The following is a 23,048-nucleotide window of genomic DNA, read 5'->3' on the forward strand; positions in this document are numbered from 1 at the left end:
TCGGAATGGAATGATTTTCAACAATCAGCCAGCAAATACCAGGCACTGTGCGCGGTATGTGGATGCCAAGGCACCAAACGGTGTGGTCAGTGTCATTCAGTAAGTTACTGTGGAAAGGATCACCAGACGCGGCACTGGAAAGCAGGACATAAGAAAGTGTGTGGGAAGTCAGTTCCACAAGGAACAGGTACGTTGAATGTTTTGCAAATTATAAATCTGATTTTTTTACTGTAGTTTCACAGTTCATTTTCAGAGACTAGAGGCATCAAAGCCCACGAACTGAGACATATCTACAAGTACAACACATCTAGTGATATATTTATATATATATATATATATATATATATATATATATATATATATATATATATAATGTTTCCAAGGGGAAAATATTGAGGAAAAGAGAAGGCATCCTTGGGAAGAACATTGATTTTTACACTTACAAGGAAATGCTTATTTTATACCATATCCAAATTGTGTAATTTTTTCTATAAACACACACACACACACACACACACACACACATTATATATGTAGAGAGAGAGATGCAGAATATGCTGTGCTCATTAACAGTAATTTGTGCATTACTGTTTATGCGCAATATTTTTTTGTCTGTTACCAGTGACGAGTAATGGCCAGTCATTAGAAAGGAAGATATGATACACAATTTAAATGAAAAAAATCATTATGAGTTTTATGTCACAGTGACTTTAAAACTTAGACTTTGTTCACTTGTTGTTGTTTTTTCATCCAAGAGAGAAAAAAAAGACCTACCTACCCATCAACACATACACACAGAAAAAAGAACACAAAGAAACATACAATGAATAATAGAGAAGATGAGTTTGTTAGAGACATTGCCCACTTCCTTCCATTTGCCACCACATATGTCCAGTTAATAACACTCACAGGTTGTCTTTCTCATTACTGGTAATGCGGAATATTGTTGCCCATTTCTGATCATGTGAAACAATATTGAGCATTACTGTTAATTGGCAATTACTGTTGAGCACAGCATATACATTGGATTATCACAGATGAGATATTGGATTGTGACTTTTCCCAGCTATGATTGAGAACACCACTAAACTATTATGGGTCTCTGGTTCACATGGCACAGACTGACAGAGGATAATAATTCATTGCCAATGCCAAAATATCTGCAGAGTCTGTAGGGGACAAAACTGCAGTCATATCAGGCATACAATGATACAGTTGGCTCTCTCCATCTATAAATTGCTGTCTTTGAAGTTTCATTTTTATTTTTTACATTTTTTCTTTTGATCTTTTCAAAGTTATTTCCAAATAATGGAATGGTTGTTTGTTAATTGCACTTGTTTTCCCCCAGTATTATGTTGTGCGAAAAAGAAAAGAAAATTTTCACTGTTTGTTCAAGATGTCTTGAAGTAAACTGTGGGGGTTTTGATATTTGCTTTCCAGTTTCATATAAACTGTTCTGAATGTTCTGTAACAGCTTGGTTCTGAAAGTTCCATAACAGCTTGGTTATTACATGTGTCATTCTGTGTAATTCAGTCACACTGACATGTACTTTGTGAAAACTAATTTCACTTAATTTAGTATTTACTTTCTTCAGTTGTTTACGTTGAATTAAGTTTGATATTATTACCATTAATTCACAGGACTTACTTTGTTGTTAAACAGTGGACATAGTGGTCAGTGGAGTGACCTTCCCAGAGTTTGACCTGGAAATGGAGGAGGAAGACTACACACCTGACAAAAGTGTGAAAGACGAAGAGCAGGCCTTGCAGGAGTATGAGCAATGTGTCAGTGCCATGAGCACCCACCAGGCGGCAGACACACAGTTCAGCGACCAGGAGCTGGAAGGGATGGCCACACAGGAGAGTGAAGATGACAAGCAGTTTAAAAAGTTTAAAAAGAGGGTGGCATTGTATCAGGATCAGGTGTGTTGCTGGATGATGGTTTGGTTTGCATTTTATGGATATTGTTTTTTATGACTCACGGGTTTTCAGTGCTGGCACTTTAGTTGGCCCAGTGAAAGTTCGTGAACCCAGGAAGTAGGGCATGAATATAAATAAACGCGGCTGACAAACAGGCCGTGCCAGTGGCACTCGCTGTACGCTTGTTCAGTGGTAAATCTGCTTTGTTTCTTTCGCGATCATCTCCCCGGATGGATCGGAAATAACGACTAAAGAAGTGGTTTTCTAAAAAGAACGCAAAATAAGCTTTCCATTGACTCCAAACACAATATGTTTTCTTACATAGCGGTTGTTGCAGCAACGGTTGAAACATACATGAAGAATGAGAAGAGAAGGACAAGCAGAAACATGACTGCAAAAATCGTTAAATTTAAATCCCTCTTTGAGAAAACAGGTGCTTATCACAATAACATCGTAAAATCGCACAGAACATTTAGTATGCCTGCATGCAGATCAGCTTACCTTTTGAGTTGTGCGATTTTTCTTGGCAGCACAACAAGTGTTTACATGAACACACTGTAGCATGGTGAGTGCGAGCAGCAGGGGGATGGAGAGCGGGGTGAGTGTCTGTCGGCTTTTGGCACTGCTGTGAAGTGGCGATTTGATACACACATTGCACTGCTCTCTGTCTCATCAGCTGTTAGCGGTATCCTTGCTCTGCTGTTCTTTGTTCATAAAATGGTTTCAGCACAGCACAAAATTGTCCGCTAAACATATGCACTGAAAGTGCAAAGTAAACAGTAAATGTTTGGTGTATAATTCAAACTTTTAATGACTTAGAATAGGGAGCCACTTGTCGAAACGCATATCCACCAATACTCCCGTGACAGAAAAAAAAAAGAACAAAAATGCACAAACAATAAAAACAAATAAAACAAACAGATGAACAAACAAAACACTAAACAGAACAAATCTCAATATAACAAATTATTTTTATGTGAACTGACTATGCATGCAAACAACAACAGCAACAAAAAATTGAACAACACACAACGGCTGGGCACACACACGCATGTGTGAACACACACACACACACACACACACACACACACACACACACAGACATTGGAAGCACGCACAAGCATAAACACTTATGAATCAAGTCACACACACACACATGCACAGAGGCTCACACGCATGCGCGCACACACAGGCTCGCACACACGCACACAATGTTCAAGAGCACTGTTGTCTGCCTGCTGGTTTGTCAGAAAGCAACAGAACACCCTGCAATCAAGGGGACACAGCGGTCAGCTGTTCCCACATCAGAACATTTATCTGTTGTTCCTCATCCCGAATGCTGTGCACACGTGTTTTTAGTGTATTGACAAACGTGTGCGACTCCTCGCCGACACTCACCCCTTCATTCCACGAGAAAGACAAAGTTTTTTAAGGTAAAAAAAATGAAATGAAGATGTTGATAAAATAATAAAATTGTGTAAATCAAATCAAACTGCACTCCAATAATACAAGCAGGAATAGCAATAATTCAACTTTCTGTAATCGCTGCAGGAAATGTGTGGATGCTGTGAAAACGTGGGAAAAGTGGGGCAGGGGCTGCGGGGCCGAGTGAAACAAAGAAGGCAGTGTCCAGGTTTGGCGCGCGGGGCCAGAAATACCGCGGCGAATGCGCCAGCCAGTGCAGAGTGCGGTGGGAAAATCTGGCATTAAAAAATGTTTGACCCAAGACGCTAGACGCTGCTCAGGCCAACTAAAGAGCCAGATTTTGTGCTCGGCTGAGCAGCTGTGGACTGTGTCAGTATGATTTTATTTTCAAAAGTAATACTGTCAGTTCCTAAAGTTAATATGATTCTGACTGAGAGTTTCAGATTCAATTTCTCATGGAGGCGTCACTGTGTTCGGACAAATCCATACGCTACACCACATCTGCTAGGCAGACGTCTGACCTGTAGTATAAGTATAACCCAACACTGGCAACAGTCGTGCCTTGAGTGCAAGCGTATTATTATGTGTATCTATCAGGAAGGAATCTGCTACAGAATTTTGTCAGCGGACAACACTCATTACCATGGGTTCTTTTTCAGTGTGCCAAGTACTTACTGCACACGGGACCTCCATTTATCATCTCATCCAAATGACTAGATGCTCAGTTTGATTTTCCAGTCAAACGTAGGAGAAAGGGTGAGAGTGGGATACAAACCCACACCCTCATGGACTCGCTGTATTGGCAGATGAGCGTCTTAACCATTCTACCACCTTCCTCGGACTGAGAAGTGACACAAAACACACTGAATTAGTGTATGAATAGACAGTGATACAAAGTTGAAGTTTTCAATACTCAACATTATGATAAATGGAAAAGAGAACTTTATGAAAAGAACTGTGTCTCAAGATGATTTGATTATCTGTTTCTGGAAAAGCAAAAAACTAAAAGTGATGAAGCTTTGCCCAACTTGAAACATCAGCTTTTAGTTATAGTCAAGAACCCTTTAAGTGTTTTGTATTGTTTTATCCTGTTTGAACAGTCAATTTCCTTTTGTTTTAAGTTAATTTACAGTTTTGTGACCAAGACATGTGATGACAGTTGCTGATTCACTGCAGAAATTTAGAGATCAGAATGATCAGTAATTTTTTTGTGATGGTTAAGGAAACAGACATGTTTACACACTAACTCACATGCATGCACATGATTCTGTTTTTGCTGTCTGTGCTTGGTAGAAATGTTGGACTATTCATACACTTACAGGTGCATGTGTTCGTGTACATTTTCACCACCAAGTCATGTCACCTTTTGTTTGTGTCAGGTGTTGCGGTACTGTAAAGGGGGAGAACCACTGTGGGTATCCATCAAACACCAAGCAAAGGAGGCGGATATCCCTGACTGCTCATGTGGAGCACCCAGACAGTTTGAATTTCAGGTCTGTGAATCATCCATGTTATTGTTAATGTTATTTTACATTGTATTATTATTGTACCAGAAGCTGCACTTTGCATCAAGTTTTGTAACTACTTGTTCTGCTCCAGTTTTCATCAACTTTCATCAGCTGATGACTGGTTTCATTTCTTGTTGAAAAGCTTTGTTGGCTTGAGTTAGATCTATGCAAAGTTGCACATCAACTTTCTGATTATGCACACCATAAAAAGAGATTAAAAGCAGTCAAATAAAAATGCACAATAGCTGTTGATAGACTAAAACCAGTTGCACACACATAAGCTATAAGAGTGATGTATGAAGACACAATGTGTAAGAGTGATGTATGAAGAAATGAAAATGTCTAACAAACAGAAATTTTAAAAATCCATAAATATGCACACACACACACACACACACACACACACAAGCCTCAACTGTGAACACCAGAATGTTGGTTCTGTCACAAGAAATAAGACCTTAGCCCCTACCCCCACCTCCTGGGTAACCCAGATTAACATTTGGGTTAGTTCACTGTTCATGTCCTTCAGATTGGAGAGGGAATTTATAGGAAATTATATTCCAGCTGACTACAGAATCAGTATTGAAGTAAAAGAGAGCTCCTCACCTGTGCTTTGCTTAAGTCTTGTCCTGGGTAAATAGTTGTTATTTATGGCATTCCTGGTCTTATTGACTTAGTGCATTTGCAGGTAATGCCTCAGTTGCTGAATTACCTGGGTGTGGACGACAAGGATGGCAACAGTTTGGACTGGGGCACGTTGTGTGTCTACACTTGCAGAGATTCCTGTGCCATAGGCAACAACTACGTCACAGAATTCCTCTGGAAACAAGATTTCACTGCAGACTGACGAGATACTGAAATAAACCTTGCACATGAACAGCAGTTTTTGTTGTTGTTGTTTTTTTTAACCCAATTTACAAGTTTTTAATGTCTTCTTTTTTTTTCTTTTTTAAAGCTGCTATGTAATAGATCTGTTATTGCTTTGGAAAATAACTTCATGTTTGAAAACCAGGAACTTTTAGTTTTATTTATTGCAAGATTATACCAGGTGTGTGATTACCCAGTCTTTACAAGACTTGTAGTTTGTCACAGTCTGCAACTTATTGGAAGTATTTATTTTTAATAAATATCAGTGTCAATTGTTTATATCAAGAATGTGTGGGGTCTTGTATGGGGGTGGGGGATGGAATTGTTTTGTTGTTGGAATTATACTTTTCAGTCGTAGTGCTTTATGAAGGTAACCTTAGTCACACAGAAATCATCTCAGAAACAGAAAATCTTTAGATATTGTCATGGATGCCATCTGTGACATTTTGTTACATTCTTTTTCTTCTTCTCAACTCTGTGAAGAGTGAGTGGGGCAGTGCACTGAAGAACTGTTCACCAGATTCATCCAGGTCTGTGGGTTGTGTCAAAGAGTGGGTCTCTGCAAAGTTTTTTCCTTGATTCAGCATTTTGTGTTTGTGTGTGTGCGCGCACACACTCATCTGTTTATGTATGTTGGTACATGCCTATGTGTTTGTATGTGTCAAGGGTAGCTGCTATGTACATAATATGCATGTTAAAATGTATGTATGGAGAGTGTGTGTGTACGTGTGTGTTTGGTTTATTAGTCACATTTTGGTGTGTATGTAACATTGATGTAATGTGTTATGTGAACAAAAGTGTTTTTGTAAAGCACCCAAAGCATATTTCTGGGTAGTGTGTTATATAAGTATCCATTATTGTCATTCTTGTCAGTACATCATCTTTGTCTCTCAACATTTTATTGATTGTTATAGCAAGGCCACTGGATATTGTCAGTTATGTGCCCATACAAAGATTTCTTAATTAATGCCAGCAGCTCTTCGTATTGTAACATTGTAATACTTCATATTTTAAAACTAAACAAGCAAAGAGAGAGAAAGAAGAAATAACAAACTGCTATTAAAGTTGGCTGTTGATCAAAAGAAACACAACAGAAAATCAAAGTACAAAACATGAGAGATCAATTTGGAACCTCTTAAATTCTTTATGCCCCAAATCACTCAGAGGGAAAGAGCTAGACTGTCCAACACAAGGTGGTGGTGACTTTCCATCCCTCACCGACTTACTCCGCTTCTAACTCTGTCACACACTGACAGGAACATAGGGAAAAGGAAACTCAAATGATTTTATTTTAAATATTATTTTAGGTTCAATGAATACTGATCTTGCTACATGATAAGTTTGAAGAAGTTCCCTTTGACCATTTTCTTAGAGAAAAAAAGCACCATGATGTTTTACTTATGTTTTGCGTTACTTAAAAAAAAAAAAATTTTTTTTTTTTTTTTGCTTGCTTTTTCTCACATATAAGACAATATGAATAGCAGTGTCCTGTATTGATGCACCGTTGTCAAAACCAAGTATTTTACAAGTTCTACAAGTGAAGATATTAAGCAGCTTATATGTAGCTATAAGTTAAAGAAGGAAAAACGGGGAGAAATGCAAGAATAAAACAGTTCGAATTTTGCATGTCATCAAAGAGGGAAAAAAAAGCTTGTGGTTCTCAGTGGTTGTGCATCAAGTGGAATGTTGTGTTTAGACCCTACTTCTTCACAGAAAATTGACAATTTCAGATATTCAAAACTACTAGGCACCATCAGGGTTCTTCTGGCTTTCTGGAAATCATTCTTTCTAATTGTCCAACAATAAACATTCAGATTCAAACAACTTCATCTCAGTCAATATCCAGGTCAGTTTCTGCCTCATTTAGCTGCACGTTTACCAAGTTCTCTGCAGTGGATCCCTTGATTCTTTTTCATGGTTGTCTCCTACAGTAAAACGCCAAACATTGAGGCCAGCCAATTTTAGAAAGCACTTTAATTTTTAAACCTTAATTTTTTTTTTTTATACATTTTTCAAACTACTGCAGATATCAGCATTCATTTTTTTTCAGGCAGAAGTAGAAATGGTAGAGAAAATGGAAGCCACATTCTTGCAAGATGTGCATCTCCATGGTAATCATGACATGGTGGCCCCCATAATCGCCACATTTTTTTTTCTCCAAGCAGATGTCACACTATGGGGTTTACCAGGCGCTGTATACTAAATAGGTTAAAGATCCCATAACCAACCTATGTCTGTGTTCAAGGGGTTATGGAAACTTAACATACCCAACATGCACCAATGAAAAAAGAAAATCGGCCTAAATGACAGTATTTTTTCTTCAAAAAAACAAACAAACAAAAAAACAAACAAAAAAACACCAAAAACCTATCCATGTTAAAGACCTGTTATACAACACTTATAAGTGAATGTGGAAATTGTAGCATGGTTGCCACTGTGCACCAGGTTGTTACTTCATCTTGGGAGACCTTTTTTACATGGATGGTTACTATTGTGCACCAGGTTTTTACTGGTGGATATGGACATTATTCACCAGGTTTATACTGGGGAGACCATTTAAGACACTCCTTTTTTTGTTTTTTTGGGGGTTTTTTGTTTGTCCTTTGGTCATGATCCATAAAAACAAGCATAAAAACTGATACCCTTGTTTCTTTGATTGTCCTGGATATAAATTTTCAAAGAAGTCAGCCACTGTCATGAGCCATTTCCAAGCCAAACAGCAACATAAGCAAGAATGAAGATAATATTTTCACCACCAAAACATTTTCCAGTTTCAGTTTAAAGGAGGTGTCTAAGCATATGGACTGCTCCATATGTACACACACACATACATATAATAATAAATAACAAGAGAGGCAAGACCTTCAAGACTCACTTGTGATAATCTAATCATTAAAATGTGTTCTGTATTTGTTATTATAAAGCTTCGGGTTAAAAGAAAAGAAAAAAAAAAGTCAAACGGCAGATTCGAACTCCGCATGTTCAGGGTGAGAAGAAACTGTCTTACCCATTACACTATCATGGCTCCTTAACTGACATTCAAAACTATAATATTTAAACATGCTTTTTTAAAGGGTGATAAATTGAATGCGGTATTCGCAGTGAGAACACTGTTTAAATCATATTATTCTGGTGTATCTTGGGCATTCAAAAAATCTTTCAGGGCAATTAAAAATTCTTTTTAAGTCCACGGTAAAGGAGACGTGGCTATCACCGCAATCACACTGCAACATTTATCCGTTTTCTCTGGATCTAGATAGATGTACAAGTTTCAGTTAGTTACACCCGGTTGACATGGTCGATTCAATTTCTCTTTTATGTTCATTCTAGTTTTATAGTTTTAAAGTTGATATGAAAATTAAGTATTTTGTTAAACTGATAACATGTAGAGCCAAGTACAAGTACTTCTAAACATCTTATGAAGTGAAAAGGACTTCATTTTGAGAAAAGTCAAGACTGGAAATCTTTACGTTTCATCAATTCAAGGGTATTAACTCACATGGTTTATTATTTTTAACTGTGAATTCCGACTGATTCTGTGCATATTTTTATGGCAGTTTGGGGCATAATGCAGTAAGTGATGAGGCGTTCACAAATCTTTCTCTGAATAAATATTTAATGGTCTCCTTCTCCAACTTTCCATCACATGTTATCGTGTATTGTCGATTGAATATAGGATTGGACGGGCAGGTCAACAACTTGAAACAAAATGGTGTCGTTTGCATTCGCGAAGAATATGAGTACGCGCTTTGAATGTGTATAAATATGTGTACGCAGTTGATTTTTGCCCATGACCCTTCAGGGCTCAGCCAATAGATCTATAAAGTCCACTCGTCGTATTGATTTTAGTATTTTCCGAAAAAGACCACTTGGGCGAATGAACATAGTGAAAGCCCTGTACACTGAGAGTAAAACACATAAGCTTTTTATGTACTGAGTATAATTTCAAAATGTAATGTTTATGATGAGAAAGATCGGTTTAAAGCAAATTAAGTCCCTTAGCATTAATTACAGATTAATTTCCCTTTTTTACTATTTGCACCAGAACATTTGCAAAATAAATATAACTTCCATGCTTAGCAAAAGAAGTTCCCATTTGAACAAAAAATGATAAAAATGACTGCTCTTGTTGTGTCAGAATATCAGATCAAAGTGCCAAGTTTAGAGAATAAAAAGTATATAAATATAACAGTAAATGCAGTTTGCATATAATTTGGCTTCTTTTTTTAAATTTTTTTTGTGCCCATCCCAGAGGTGCAATATTGTTTTAAACAAGATGACTGGAAAGAACTGAATTTTCCCTATTTTTATGCCTAATTTGGTGTCGACTGTCAAAGTGTTTGCAGAGAAAATGGCAATGTTAAAGTTTACCACGGACACGCAGACAACCAAACACTGGGTTAAAACATACTCACCTTGTTTACACAAGTGAGTCAGAATTTAGAAATATTAGATAAAAATGTGTGCACATCGACATCAGTGTGCAAACACCTTATGTGAGGTTCACATACACATAGTGCATCACTTGGCAGGGCCATGCATGCTCATGCGCACACACACACACACACGCACGCACAAATTACATTTACATATACACGACATACACACATAGTGTCCACTCCCAGAAAATGAGCACATGCATTCATTTGTGTGTCTACACTCAAATGTAACTCCCACAATCTACACACCCATTCTCATACACAACACAGATTTCAGACACACAAACACTCACTCTTCCTAGATTTCTTAGAAGTACACATTCAACACAAAGACATGAGAAATTTTCCTCCAAAACTTTATTCACTTTTTGACCTGAGATGAGATAAAGCATCTGTACACTGGTGGTGACGTTTTCATTTATGCATCAGCGATGGTCACTTCAACTTCCACACCTGGCTCAATGCTGATGGAAGTCTGAAGCAAGTGTTAAGGACATAACTTTTAAGAACTGGAAATGTGGCAGGGCTGAGAGTGAAACACGGATAGCAGACATACTGGAAATGCAGGATGGATATGCTCCATTATGCTGAATCTGATTACATCATCTGGAAAAGGGAGAGGGGAAGATTAAACCCACTGTAACAGTTTACATGCACTTTGGACATATATGTGAGTACATGTACACTGAAAGCAGCACAATAATCTGAAAAGGTACCAAATTATCTAAATTACTGTTGTGTAGCCGAACTGATTGCACAGCCAGTCCAGTGCTGAAAAACACAAGAGAAACATCCTTTTTAATCAAGATGCCAGACACAGAGTTCCTTCTACACAAATCTTAATAAACAATCCTAAACACTGCTAACCACTATACTAAACTCTGAAACAATTAAGCCATGCTCAAGGCATTAAGTCACCAACTGTTGGCTTAACTTATCACTTCACACGACAGAAAAACAATGGGATCAAAAAGCACACAGAAAAAGACTTGCTGGCAAATAATGCAGATCAGGCAGTTAATATCCAACTCACCATTTATACTCACAACTGGTGACTATCTACAGTCACTTATCAAGCATGCCATGGACTGTTAACTGAAAAAGTGATCTCTCCTAACAAAGTATGTAGGTGAATGGACCCAAAGGAAAAAGGCAGAAAAAAGTGGATGAAATTCCTAGCATTAAATGAATCAAAATGAGGTGCCATGAGTGGTGGTGGGGGGGGGGGGGGGGGGAGAGAGAAAGGCAGGTATAAAAGAAAACAAAAAAACACACACAAATACATTGCCGTACTTTTCAACCAACAATGTGCTGCAGAACATGAAACATGGAGAGAAAAAAAGGATACAATCTGCTTGACAATCTCAGAGGGTGAGTGCAGGTCAATGATGCGCTTATGGATGCGCATCTGGTAGCGGTCCCAAGTCTTTGAGCCCTCACCACAAGGTGTCTTGCGAGTGGTGATGCGCAGGATCTTGGTAGGCATGCGCACTGGCCCCTTCACCTTCAGCTGTTTGTCCTTGGCACCCTTGATCAAATCAGCGCACACTGCCAACAAACGATTCATGAAAAGATAACTATATTGATGGACACGAAGGATAACACAGATGAATGACCAGTCAATTATCAAGGCAATTACTTCACTGTCAATGAACTTTCAGTATCAGGAACATAGGAAAAAAATTATGAGTGAGAGTAGTTCCATATTATTGTAATCTGCATACCGTCATTTCAATAAGAATTTTCTTCCTTTTTTTGTGTTTACAAAAATCCTGTCACTCCTAGTCCCACTCATGAAAACTAAATTATCATCAGAAATCGCTCACCTTTCTCAAGACTTTTCACATTGCGGCTTGTCAAAGTGATACGGATACGGTGGATGGGTGCCTCATCAACTGGGGCCTTCTGGTCTCCTTTGGCTGGGTATGCAGACTGAAAAGAATGAATATATACACTGAGACTAGCAAAGACCACAAAAGCAAATTCAATATATATATCATCATGATAAAATCCAGATAGGAGAAAGGAAATCCATAAAACATATAGCATCCTCTTTCAGTCCTTGTAGATTAGTGCCAGCTCATAAAAGCTATAGTGTGCTGGATATTTTTCTCTTTTAAAAAAACTTTTGTTATAGAACATGTAAGTGAAACAAGAATTCCATGCATCATATGTCATTTCACTGACACAATTTCAGTTTGAAGAGACATCAAAGTAAGTATACTAATTAACATTCTACTCATTGTGTCATTAATTTAGAAAGAAAGAAAAAGAGAATGGTGAGATGTTCAGTTTGGGTTTTCATCATTAGAAATATGACCCGAAAGATGGTCCATCATTACACCATCACCATCTAAAATCAAAATAAAGTTTAGCTTTAAAATCTATCTACATATATATCATAATATTAAAAATATTTCATGGGTCATATAAAGAACAAACTTGATAAGCTTGGTGTTCTGTGACAGTTGTCATCACATGAATTTGATGAAATATGACCTGAAAGATAGTCCTTCATGGAGTTCATCACACAAAAATGAAGAAACAAAAGTATGCTTACTTGAACCTGACAAATGAAAAACCATACAATCTCATGGTTGATTTAAGGTACAATGGGCAATAACGGGTTGGGCAATGTCCAAGAGTAGAATGAGACAAGTTCTGGATTGACTGAGTGATGTATCTTTCACAAAAGCTGTGCTGGTTGAGTATCACTGTATATATTTGAAGCAGCTGGGTGTCCATCCTCGATCGATACAAAGCTTGGTGCTTAGCAGAGATCCCGACGAAAATGTCACTGAACATCATCAGTAATCGTTCCATACGATAATTTTGGTGGGAGTTCGTCAGTAAATGAAAAAAACAACAGTGGGAGTTCATTGGTAATTTTGGTGGGAGATTTGTCAAATATAGAGTCAAGAGGAGGTGTTGAAGGTCATGTGACCAATCTGTGGATCAAGAGTTTGATTCCTGGTTGGACTTTTCTGTACGCCGTTCTGTCAGCCATTGGTGATTAACTCATGCAAGACAGCAGCGAAAACAAACTCAAGAATCAAGAAAGGTCCGCACAGACTGTCACTGACTGAAAATTGAATGTTACAGCCGTTAATTATTCGGGACCGATGTCAAGCTGTTCACTGCACATCGACTGAGAAGGTTATTGATAAAATTAGAATCCTATGGAATCACAGGTAAAACACTTCACTGGATAGAAGAATTTCTTAGTAACAGATCACTGAAAGTAAAGGTTGGTAGATCTCAATCAAATGGTGCAGATGTCCTGAGTGGAATCCCCCAAGGCAGTATACTTGGACCTATTCTTTTTACTGTATTTATAAATGATCTTCCACAATCAGTAAACAGCACTTGTAAAATATTTGCTGATGACACTAAAATATACACATCCCCTTTAGAATACCAAATATTGCAAAGCGACAGATTCACTCGTGGAATGGACAGACACATGGAACCTATACTTTGATGCTACAAAATGCAAAGTGCTCCATATTGGTAGCAAAAACCCTGAACAGGACTACTTAATGAAAATAGGTGATAAAGAGTTTATTATTGAAAAATGTGAAGAAGAAAATGATTTAGGTAATATTTTTGATAAAAACCTACTCTTTGACCAGCATATCACATGCATACCAAAAAAAAATTTTAAAAAGGCAAATCAAAGAACTGGTATTATCAAGCGTACCTTCACATTTCTGGACAGTAGTACATTTTTAAGACTATATAAAGCATTGGTAAGACCGATATTAGAATATGCAAACACGGTTTGGTTCCCAAAATTAAGGCGTCAATCTGCTGCAATTGAAGGTGTACAAACACGAGCAACAAAATTAGTCCATGAAATAAAGGATTTTTCTTATGAAGAAAGGCTAAAATATCTTATTCTAAAGCTCCTTTCCCTTAGACTTTTTTGTTTGAGCAAAAAGGGTACAAGGGGACTTGATACAAGCGTATAAAATATATAATAATGTTGACGACATTGACAAAGCATGTTTCTTTATTGATCCACAAACTAACATTGTCACTCATAACAGTACCGACAAAATTCAGAAGCAACATTATAGCAGCAACATTAGAAAATATGTTTTTAGTTAACCTTCGCTGGCTATCATGGGTCGTACACGACCCAGAAGGGTACAAAAACACAAATATCTCAGCCAATTCTTAATATTTTTCAATGAAATTTCAGAAATGCTTCCTACACCTAAGAGGCCAACTTTTGCCAAAAATTGAGAAAAAAAAAAAAAAAATTAGTTAATGAGTAATTAAAGCTGGCATTTTAACTACACACGGACGCGTGTGTGGGTCGTATATGACCCATGCCTCACTACCCCACTACTCTCCCCCTCCCCCCTCTGTCCCTTTCGCCTGTCTTCAGTTATAAGTTGTATAACCTCCTTCCATCCCTTTCTCTAACAACATGTACCTGTGTGACTGAATATCTTTGATTGTGAGTGTATAGGATGCTATGAGTTATCTCTCTTTCTCTCTCTCTCTCTCTCTATCTCTGTGTGCATAAGTAGAGTTTGTACGTATACATGTGCATGTGGTGTTATGCTTTTGTGTGTGTGATCAGTTTTGTGTGCGTGAGTGTGTGTGTGTATGTGCGTGTGTGTGAATGCGTGAGCATGTGTTTCTTCTGAGTGTATGTGTTTGTGCGAGTCTGTGTGTGCGTGTGCGAGCACGTGTGTGTGTAATCAGTTGTTACGATATGTTTTCCTTTTCTATATTTTGTTATAAGCTTTGGAGGAATATACAGGTTTTTGTCTCTTTACAAATTATGGGTCGTGCACGACCCACACAAGCTTTGGAGGAATATACAGGTTTTTCTCTCTTAAAGATGGGTCGTGGACGACCCACGAGCTTCCGCGTGTAGTCAAAAGCGACAGCGGTATGGGTCGTAGACGACCCACATGCGCTTCCAAGTGTAGTCAAAAGCAACAGCCAGTGAAGGTTAAAGAGTAACTAACAACTGGAACAGATTAACGCCAGAAATCAAACATGCACCTAACATGAATGCCTTTAAAAAGCTTATTGATGACCTCTCTTCTCTCTCCCTCTCCACGCTTCTCACCTCCCCACATGTCAATAATAGCCAGACTAACGGCTGATGGACACTGCAGGAAGAAGAAAGGTGAGCATGGGCTGGGAGTACCTGACCAAAAAAAATGACAACAAAAAACAAAACGAAAAACTACGGGGCGTATAAAGCCGCAAGGCTACAATGCTTGCATCGCCCCTAACCTGAACCTGAACCTGATCTGTATCTGTAGAATACGTTGCTATAGCCACTTATGACAAACGCAACGGTGGGGGGGGAGTGCGCAGCCTAGCATTACTGGTGTCCTGAGAACCATGCTTTGAAGCTCTCGACAGATGTTGCTGTCACCGTTGCCTCGTCCAAATGGTTCCAGTCACGAACAGTGCCAATAAAGAAGGAGTTTCTGAACTGCTCAGTCTGAGATCTGCCTACTACAAAGGATTTTGAATTGTTCCTGATGTGATTGGAGATGGCACTTGTTGCGTTGTATTCTTTAAAGTCACGAGGTTTGATGCGACGTCCTACTTTGTGTGGAGTCAGGAAACTAGTAGGCTGTATGGCCGGTACTAACCCCTCAACCACCTTGTACAGAAACGTTAGGCGTAGATCACTTCTACCTTTCTGTAACGTTGGCAGCTGCAGGGTAGATAACATATTGGCAATGGCACCGGGGGTTCTTGTGGTGTAATTGCCAGTAATAAACCTAGCTGAGAGGTGTTAGATTTTTTCTAGTTGGTTTTTATCTTGCTGTAGGTATGGGGACCAGATGATGCATAGCACACCTGTTTCACTTTCTCCCTCTGTTCGCAGTCTTGGTGTAATCCTGGACCAGTCTCTTTCCTTCCAACAGCACATTTCGAATATCTGTAAAGTTGCCTATTTGGAACTGCGTAGAATCAGCTCTATCCGCCACTATCTCTCAACCGATGCAACCAAGACACTTGTATGCTCTCTGGTTCTCTCAAGATTGGATTACTGCAACTCTCTTTTGGCCGGCCTTCCCAAATACCTGTTAGACAGACTCCAACGAATTCAGAATAACGCTGCCAGACTCATTTGCAGAGCTTCTAAATTTGACCATGTTTCTCCTCTCTTTCAGTCTCTCCACTGGTTGCCTGTTTCTGATCGAATAGACTATAAGCTATCCACTCTGACCTTTTCTGCAGTCAACGGATCTGGCCCCAAGTATCTTTCTGAACTCATCCATATCTATACCCCGTCTCGCCAGCTCCGTTCTTCCTCTGATACTCGACTTCTCAGGATACCTCACGTCAGAAGTAAGACCTATGGACACAGATCGTTTTCTTTTCAATCGCCAAAGACGTGGAACAAGCTCCCTGATAACCTCCGTCACTCTGATTCCCTCGCATCTTTTAAATCTCGTCTCAAAACTCACCTTTTCCCTCAGCAATAAGTTCAATTGTGGCAGGTCCACAACTACATGCATGTATATGAATGTGTATTGTGTGTGCGTGTGTTTATGTAAGTTTGTGCCTGCCTATGTGTGCGTATTTGTTAGGGTAGCTGTTAGATACATATGTATGTTAAAATGTATGTATGCAGTGTGTGTGTGTGTGTGTGCGTGCGTGCGTGTGTGTGTGCGCGTACGTGCGTGCGTGCGTGTGTGTGTGTGTGTGTGGTCACATTTTGGTGTGTGTATGTAACATAGATATAATGTTTTATGTTATCAAAAGCGTTTTTGTAAAGCACCTAGAGCAGATTTCTGGATAGTGTGCTATATAAGTATCCATTATTATTATTATTATTATTATGATGCATCCATACTCTAAGAGTGGGCGGATGAGGGCTAGATATGCGTTTTTCTTGCAGTGTTGAGGAAAGAAGCGCAGGTTTCTGCGGAGAAAGCCTAAGGTGTTGTTTGCTTTCTTCAAGATGTTGGCAATGTGGGTGCCCCACTTCAGGTCATTGGAAAAGATGATGCCTAGGTATGGGTTGGAGGTATGGGTTGATGCCCAGCACCGATCGTATACATACCCTTACACCAAATGACGGTGGCCGGACATGTAAAACATTTTTTCACTTTCCTCTTTTGTAAGTATCCTCTCGGTAATAATGTGGGAATCGTCAGCAAATGACTGATGTTGGCTGCAATACTTACTGACTAATAGTAATACTGAACAAGAATACAACAGTCTGTGCTCTATCTCTGTGCTCGGGAAAGGATCGGATTGAACAACAAAAAATTGTTTTTGAGATCGGGGCCTGGAGATCCAAGGAAGATTGTACCTAAACTGTCATATCAATATCATATCAATATCAAGGCGTGCAGGCCTGCCAAGGCCTTTTGCCCGCTTGAAGTGGGGAAGAAAAAGAGTCCCCACATGTCTGGTGCATTTTTCAACATTGAGTGCGCAATGCTTGAAAAATCAATAAATATGTAAATGAGTTTTGTATTTAAAATTTTTTAAATGAATATCAAGATAATTTTTAAATGTATTCACTGTTCCTGCGGAAACAACGTCTTGTGACAAATTATCCCAAACATTTGTTACTCTGTTACTAGTGTTAGTAAAGAAATGTGCAATTAACCTATTATGTGGAACTTTATTGAACACCTTCTGTAAGTCCAGATAAATTGCATCCATTGGTTTATTGTTTTCAAGTGACTGCATCCAGTCATCTACAGTATTCAACAACTGAGTCACACAGGATCTACCACTGGTAAAGCTAAACTGATAATCAGACAGTAAGTCGTTATCAATCAAATGTTTATTCAAAGTATCACGTATGAAACCTTCAAAAACTTTACATACAACCGATGTCAAACTTACTGGTCGATAGTTTCCAGGGTCTTGTTTGTTACCTTTCTTAAATATTGGTTTTACTTCTGCTACTTTCCATGCCTGTGGGATCTTACCATGTGATACAGTCTTAACAAACAGAATCTTTAAGGGAATAGCTAAACTATTATGCAATTCTTTTAGCAAATAAGGGTGTATTCCATCAGGACCAATGGCTTTATTTACCTTTAACTGTGCAAGTTTCTCACTAATCATCTTTTCTGATATTTCAACATAATCTGTTGAAGCCTTGCATTCTGACTCAAAAGAAGGAATATTGGTGACATCTTCCACTGTGAAAACACTAGAGAAAAACAAATTTAGGACCTCAGCCTTTTCTTTGTCATTGTTAGTTAAAGTTCCACTAGGTGTGCTTAAGTTCGGAATAATCTCCTTTGGTTTAGTTTGTGATGCAATATAATTAAACAGTCTCTTTGGGTCACTTTTAATGTTCTTTGCAATAGACATCCCTTTTTCCTTGGTAGCTTTTCGTAATGCCCTCTTAACCTGATTTCGAGCACGTGCATAAGCATTATAATTTTCAGACGTCCTGTACTTCTTATACCATCTGAAGGTCCTTTTCAATCATATCTTTTCCAAAACAGAGAGTGGGACAGTCTTTTTGTAACTTTTGTTTCCAGTCCAAAACTCTTTAGATGGCACATACTTATCTTTTAATTCCTTCAATTTATCAGTAATGCAAGACCAACACTCATCCACAGATTTGAGTTCCAAAGTCTCTTTCCAATTTATATCATCCAATGCATGCCTCACTGTCTCATAATCACCTTTATCATAAAAATAGTGTCTGCCTTTTGACTTATCAGGTAGTGGAATACCAATATCAACTTCAAAAGTAATACTAGAGTGGTGACTTTTACCTATAGGGGGATAATATAAAACATTATAAACCAAGTCATCTCTGTTTGCTAAAACTAAATCCAAAATATTTGCTGTTTGATTACCACAAAAATGTGTTGGTTCCGTAACAAACTGTACCACAAAATTATACCACAAAATTCTGTATCTGTAGAATACGTTGCTATAGCCACTTATGACATAAACGCAACGGTGGGGGGGGGGGGGGGGGAGCGCAGCCTAGCATTACTGGTGTCCTGAGAGCCATGCTTTGAAGCTCTCAACAGATGTTGCTGTCACCGTTGCCTCGTCCAGGTGGCTCCAGTCATGAACAGTGCCAATGAAGGAGTTTCTGAACTGCTCAGTCTGAGATCTGCCTACTACAAAGGATCTTGAATTGTTCCTGATGTGATTGGAGATGGCACTTGTTGCGTCGTATTCTTTAAAGTCGTGAGGTTTGATGCGACGTCCTACTTTGTGTGGAGTCAGGAAACCAGTAGGCGGTATGGCCGGTACTAACCCCTCAACCACCTTGTACAGAAAAGTTAGGCGTAGATCACTTCTACGTTTCTGTAGTGTTGGCAGCTGCAGGGTAGATAACATATTGGTGATGGCTCCGGGGGTTCTTGTGGTGTAGTCGCCAGTAATAAACCTGAGAGGCGTTAGATTTTTTCTAGTTGGTTTATATCTTGCTGTTGGTATGGGGACCAGGCGATGCATCCATACTCTTAAGAGTGGGCGGTTGAGGGCTAGATATGCGTTTTTCTTGCAGTGTTGAGGAAAGGATCTCGGGTTTCTGCGGAGAAAGCCTGGGGTGTTGTTTGCTTTCTTCGAGTTGTTGGCAATGTTTTCAAATTCATTGGAAATTATGCCTAGGTATGGGTTGGAGGAAACATGTTGGAGCGGGATATTACAGAGGGAATAGTTGTAGATGGAGGACTGTTGGATGTTGAGGATATAGCATTTCTTGGGGTTGAATTTCATGCCCAAGTCAGAGTCCCAGGTGCCCCAGAGGCCCATCTTGCAATAATAATAATAATAATAATAATAATGGATACTTATATAGCACACTATCCAGAAATCTGCTCTTCGATAGACAGGTAGAAAATGCGAAAAACTTAGCCGTATGAAGTGCACAGGTACAGGTGTCGAGATGGCTGCTGGAAAAAGAGGGCGATAACCAGGGGGACAAAGGGGACGTTACCTACTTCCGGGAGGTTATCGGCCGTAGTTCTCTCATTTTCTCCGCATAGGCGGATAGTAGTTTGCACAGGACAGGAATGTCAGACCCCTGCCGGAGTCTGCACTAGTTGGGTCACGGTTAAGTATGTGTGATTAAAAATAATAATAATGGATACTTATATAGCACACTATCCAGAAATCTGCTCTAGGTGCTTTACAAAAACGCTTTTGATAACATAAAACATTATATCTATGTTACATACACACACCAAAATGTGACCACACACACACACACACACACACACGCGCGCGCGCGCGCACGCACGCACACACACACACTGCATACATACATTTTAACATACATGTGTATCTAACAGCTACCCTAACACATACACACACATAGGCAGGCACATACTTACATAAACACACGCACACACAATACACATTCATATACATGCATGTAGTTGTGGGCCTGCCACAACTGAACTTATTGCTGAGGGAAAAGGTGAGTTTTGAGACGAGATTTAAAAGATGCGAGGGAATCAGAATGACGGAGGTTATCAGGCAGCTTGTTCCACGTCTTTGGCGATTGAAAAGAAAACGATCTGTGTCCATAGGTCTTACTTCTGACGTGAGGTATCCTGAGAAGTCGAGTATCAGAGGAAGAACGGAGCTGGCAAGACGGGGTATAGATATGGATGAGTTCAGAAAGATACTTTGGGCCAGATCCGTTGACTGCAGAAAAGGTCAGAGTGGATAGCTTATAGTCTATTCGATCAGAAACAGGCAACCAGTGGAGAGACTGAAGGAGAGGAGAAACATGGTCAAATTTAGAAGCTCTGCAAATGAGTCTGGCAGCGTTATTCTGAATTCGTTGGAGTCTGTCTAACAGGTATTTGGGAAGGCCGGCCAAAAGAGAGTTGCAGTAATCCAATATTGAGAGAACCAGAGAGCATACAAGTGTCTTGGTTGCATCGGTTGAGAGATGGTGGCGGATAGAGCTGATTCTACGCAGTTCCAAATAGGCAACTTTACAGATATTCGAAATGTGCTGTTGGAAGGAAAGAGACTGGTCCAGGATTACACCAAGACTGCGAACAGAGGGAGAAAGTGAAACAGGTGTGCTATTGATCAGAACAGAGTCAGGAAAGGAAGGATGTTGACGAAACTTCTTTGGACAGGTTATCATAAATTCAGTCTTATCATCATTTAATTGCAGCTTGTTGAGAGTCATCCAGTCCTTTAGGCCAGCAATGCACTCCTGTGTTTGAGTCACCAGTGCATCAAATTCAGCTATGGAAGCCGACTGATAAAGTTGTGTGTCATCAGCAAAGCTCTCATGCGACATCGCATGATGACTGATGACATCCGACACAGGAGCCGCATACAGCATGAAAAGAACAGGACCTAGGACGGACCCTTGTGTGACACCATATTTCCAGGCAGATACTCTAGAGTATGTACCATTTACACACACTTTCTGTGTACGATCTGACAGGTAAGACGTGATCCATGCTAGTGCAGTGTCACGAATACCAAAGGAATTTTAAGTCTGTTCAAGAGGATAGAGTGGTCGATAGTGTCAAAAGCTGCTGACAAATCTAAGAGAGCGAGAACAGATATCTTATCCTCATCAAATCCCGAAAGCAAATCATTCACTATTCTAAGAAGGGCTGTTTCGCAACTATGACCACGTCTATAAGCTGACTGGTGGGAATAAAGTAAACCATTCTGCTCCAGATGAGCTAAGAGCTGAGACAATATGATCTTTTCTAGCAGTTTTGATAAAAATGACAGATTAGAGACAGGTCGATAATTTTTCAAACAATTATGATCCAAAGATGGTTTCTTGATGAGTGGACGTACAACAGCAGACTTGAAGCTTTCAGGGAAACAACCAGACAGCAAGGAAGAATTGATGACATGAGTAATATGTGGCAGTAGAACATCAATACATTCAACCAACAAAGAAGACCGGACAGGGTCAAGCTCACAGGATTTCGGACAAGCGCTCAGACACACTTTCTTCACAAAATCTTCAGTAACCGGTTGGAAACAATGTAAAACAGGACCACTGTACACGCGTTCTTGAACGGGTGAAGAAGGAGACACAACAGAGTCAAGCTTCTCACGAATGCATGATATTTTGCCGGTGAAGAAGTCAGAAAACTTTTGAGGGAGTTCCTGCACCGAAAATGTTGTAGGGAGAGCAGTGTTTTTCATTTTACCTAGTAGATTGTTCGTAGCGCTGAAAAGCTGTTTGGCTGTGGTGCATGCAAGTATTTTAGAAGAGCAGAACTTTGACTTTGCCCTGTCAACAATGTTTGTTACATTATTCCTGGCTGTCTGAAAAATGTCCCTACTGATGGTCAAACTAGTGGCACGCCAGTGCCTCTCAGCTCTCCTTCTCTCCCGCTTCCAGAATACTTCCAGAAATTTTGAAGCAGGATGGTCTATGTGTTTGACGTCAGTCACTCACCAGAAATACCCTGGTACATTCAAAAAATTTGATTTACATACCATTTTGTCCTATTTCTTTTCGACGTTGTAACTTTTCAGAGCAAACTTCGAGCGGCAGTGGAAGAGTCGCACATGTGTCGGCGTTCAAACGGAAAAGGAAGTTGTCTTTACATCAAACTTGCGCGCGCATCCAATACTTCCGAAGAGCTATCCACAGTTACAAAAAAGTTCAAAATGGTCTATTTTACCTTCCACAGTCGCAGAAGAGGACAAAACAAAAGTTTTCAAGTTGTCAAAGAGTGCGGACTGATCCATATACGCTATTGCAATCGATGGTCGCTTCTGGACAGATAAGGACACCATCTAGTATATTATTTCCATGCTGCAAGTGAGGTCGCACCAGAGCTTTATATTGTTTTACAAAAATATCACGGTCAAGATACATAAGAAGTTCTTTTGATTATTCCAAGCATTTGATTTGCTTTATTTATGCAGTTATGAATATGTAGGTCAAATGAAAGATTACCATCAA

General features: G+C 39.3%; 3 protein-coding genes across 3 annotated transcripts in view; 2 read left to right on the forward strand and 1 right to left on the reverse strand.

Annotated features, from left to right (window-relative positions):
- LOC143280086 (programmed cell death protein 2-like) overlaps positions 1-5,735 on the forward strand; it is a 6,104-nt gene extending 369 nt beyond the window's left edge. The window contains exons 1-4 of the mRNA XM_076584603.1: positions 1-187; positions 1,664-1,923; positions 4,725-4,838; positions 5,542-5,735. The exon at positions 1-187 is cut by the window's left edge and continues 369 nt beyond it. Of these exons, the coding sequence (XP_076440718.1) occupies positions 1-187; positions 1,664-1,923; positions 4,725-4,838; positions 5,542-5,700 (720 nt within the window). The 3' untranslated portion in view covers positions 5,701-5,735. The remainder of the gene's footprint in view (positions 188-1,663; positions 1,924-4,724; positions 4,839-5,541) is intronic.
- Positions 5,736-10,498: 4,763 nt separating this feature from the next.
- LOC143280616 (small ribosomal subunit protein uS10-like) lies at positions 10,499-22,703 on the reverse strand. Its single transcript, XM_076585332.1, has 4 exons — positions 22,577-22,703; positions 11,986-12,091; positions 11,508-11,707; positions 10,499-10,634 (listed from the first exon to the last, which is right to left on the reverse strand). Exons 1-4 carry the CDS (start codon positions 22,577-22,579, stop codon positions 10,578-10,580), a joined length of 366 nt encoding a protein of 121 aa, XP_076441447.1. The 5' UTR covers positions 22,580-22,703; the 3' UTR covers positions 10,499-10,577.
- A 177-nt stretch (positions 22,704-22,880) lies between these two features.
- Positions 22,881-23,048, forward strand: part of LOC143280087 (transmembrane 9 superfamily member 4-like) — a 51,004-nt gene continuing 50,836 nt past the window's right edge. Inside the window, exon 1 of the mRNA XM_076584606.1 lies at positions 22,881-22,904. Coding sequence (XP_076440721.1) covers positions 22,896-22,904 — 9 coding nt within the window. The 5' untranslated portion in view covers positions 22,881-22,895. The remainder of the gene's footprint in view (positions 22,905-23,048) is intronic.

Source organism: Babylonia areolata, chromosome 3, assembly GCF_041734735.1.
Source record: "Babylonia areolata isolate BAREFJ2019XMU chromosome 3, ASM4173473v1, whole genome shotgun sequence".
Taxonomy (NCBI): Eukaryota; Metazoa; Mollusca; class Gastropoda; order Neogastropoda; family Buccinidae; genus Babylonia; species Babylonia areolata.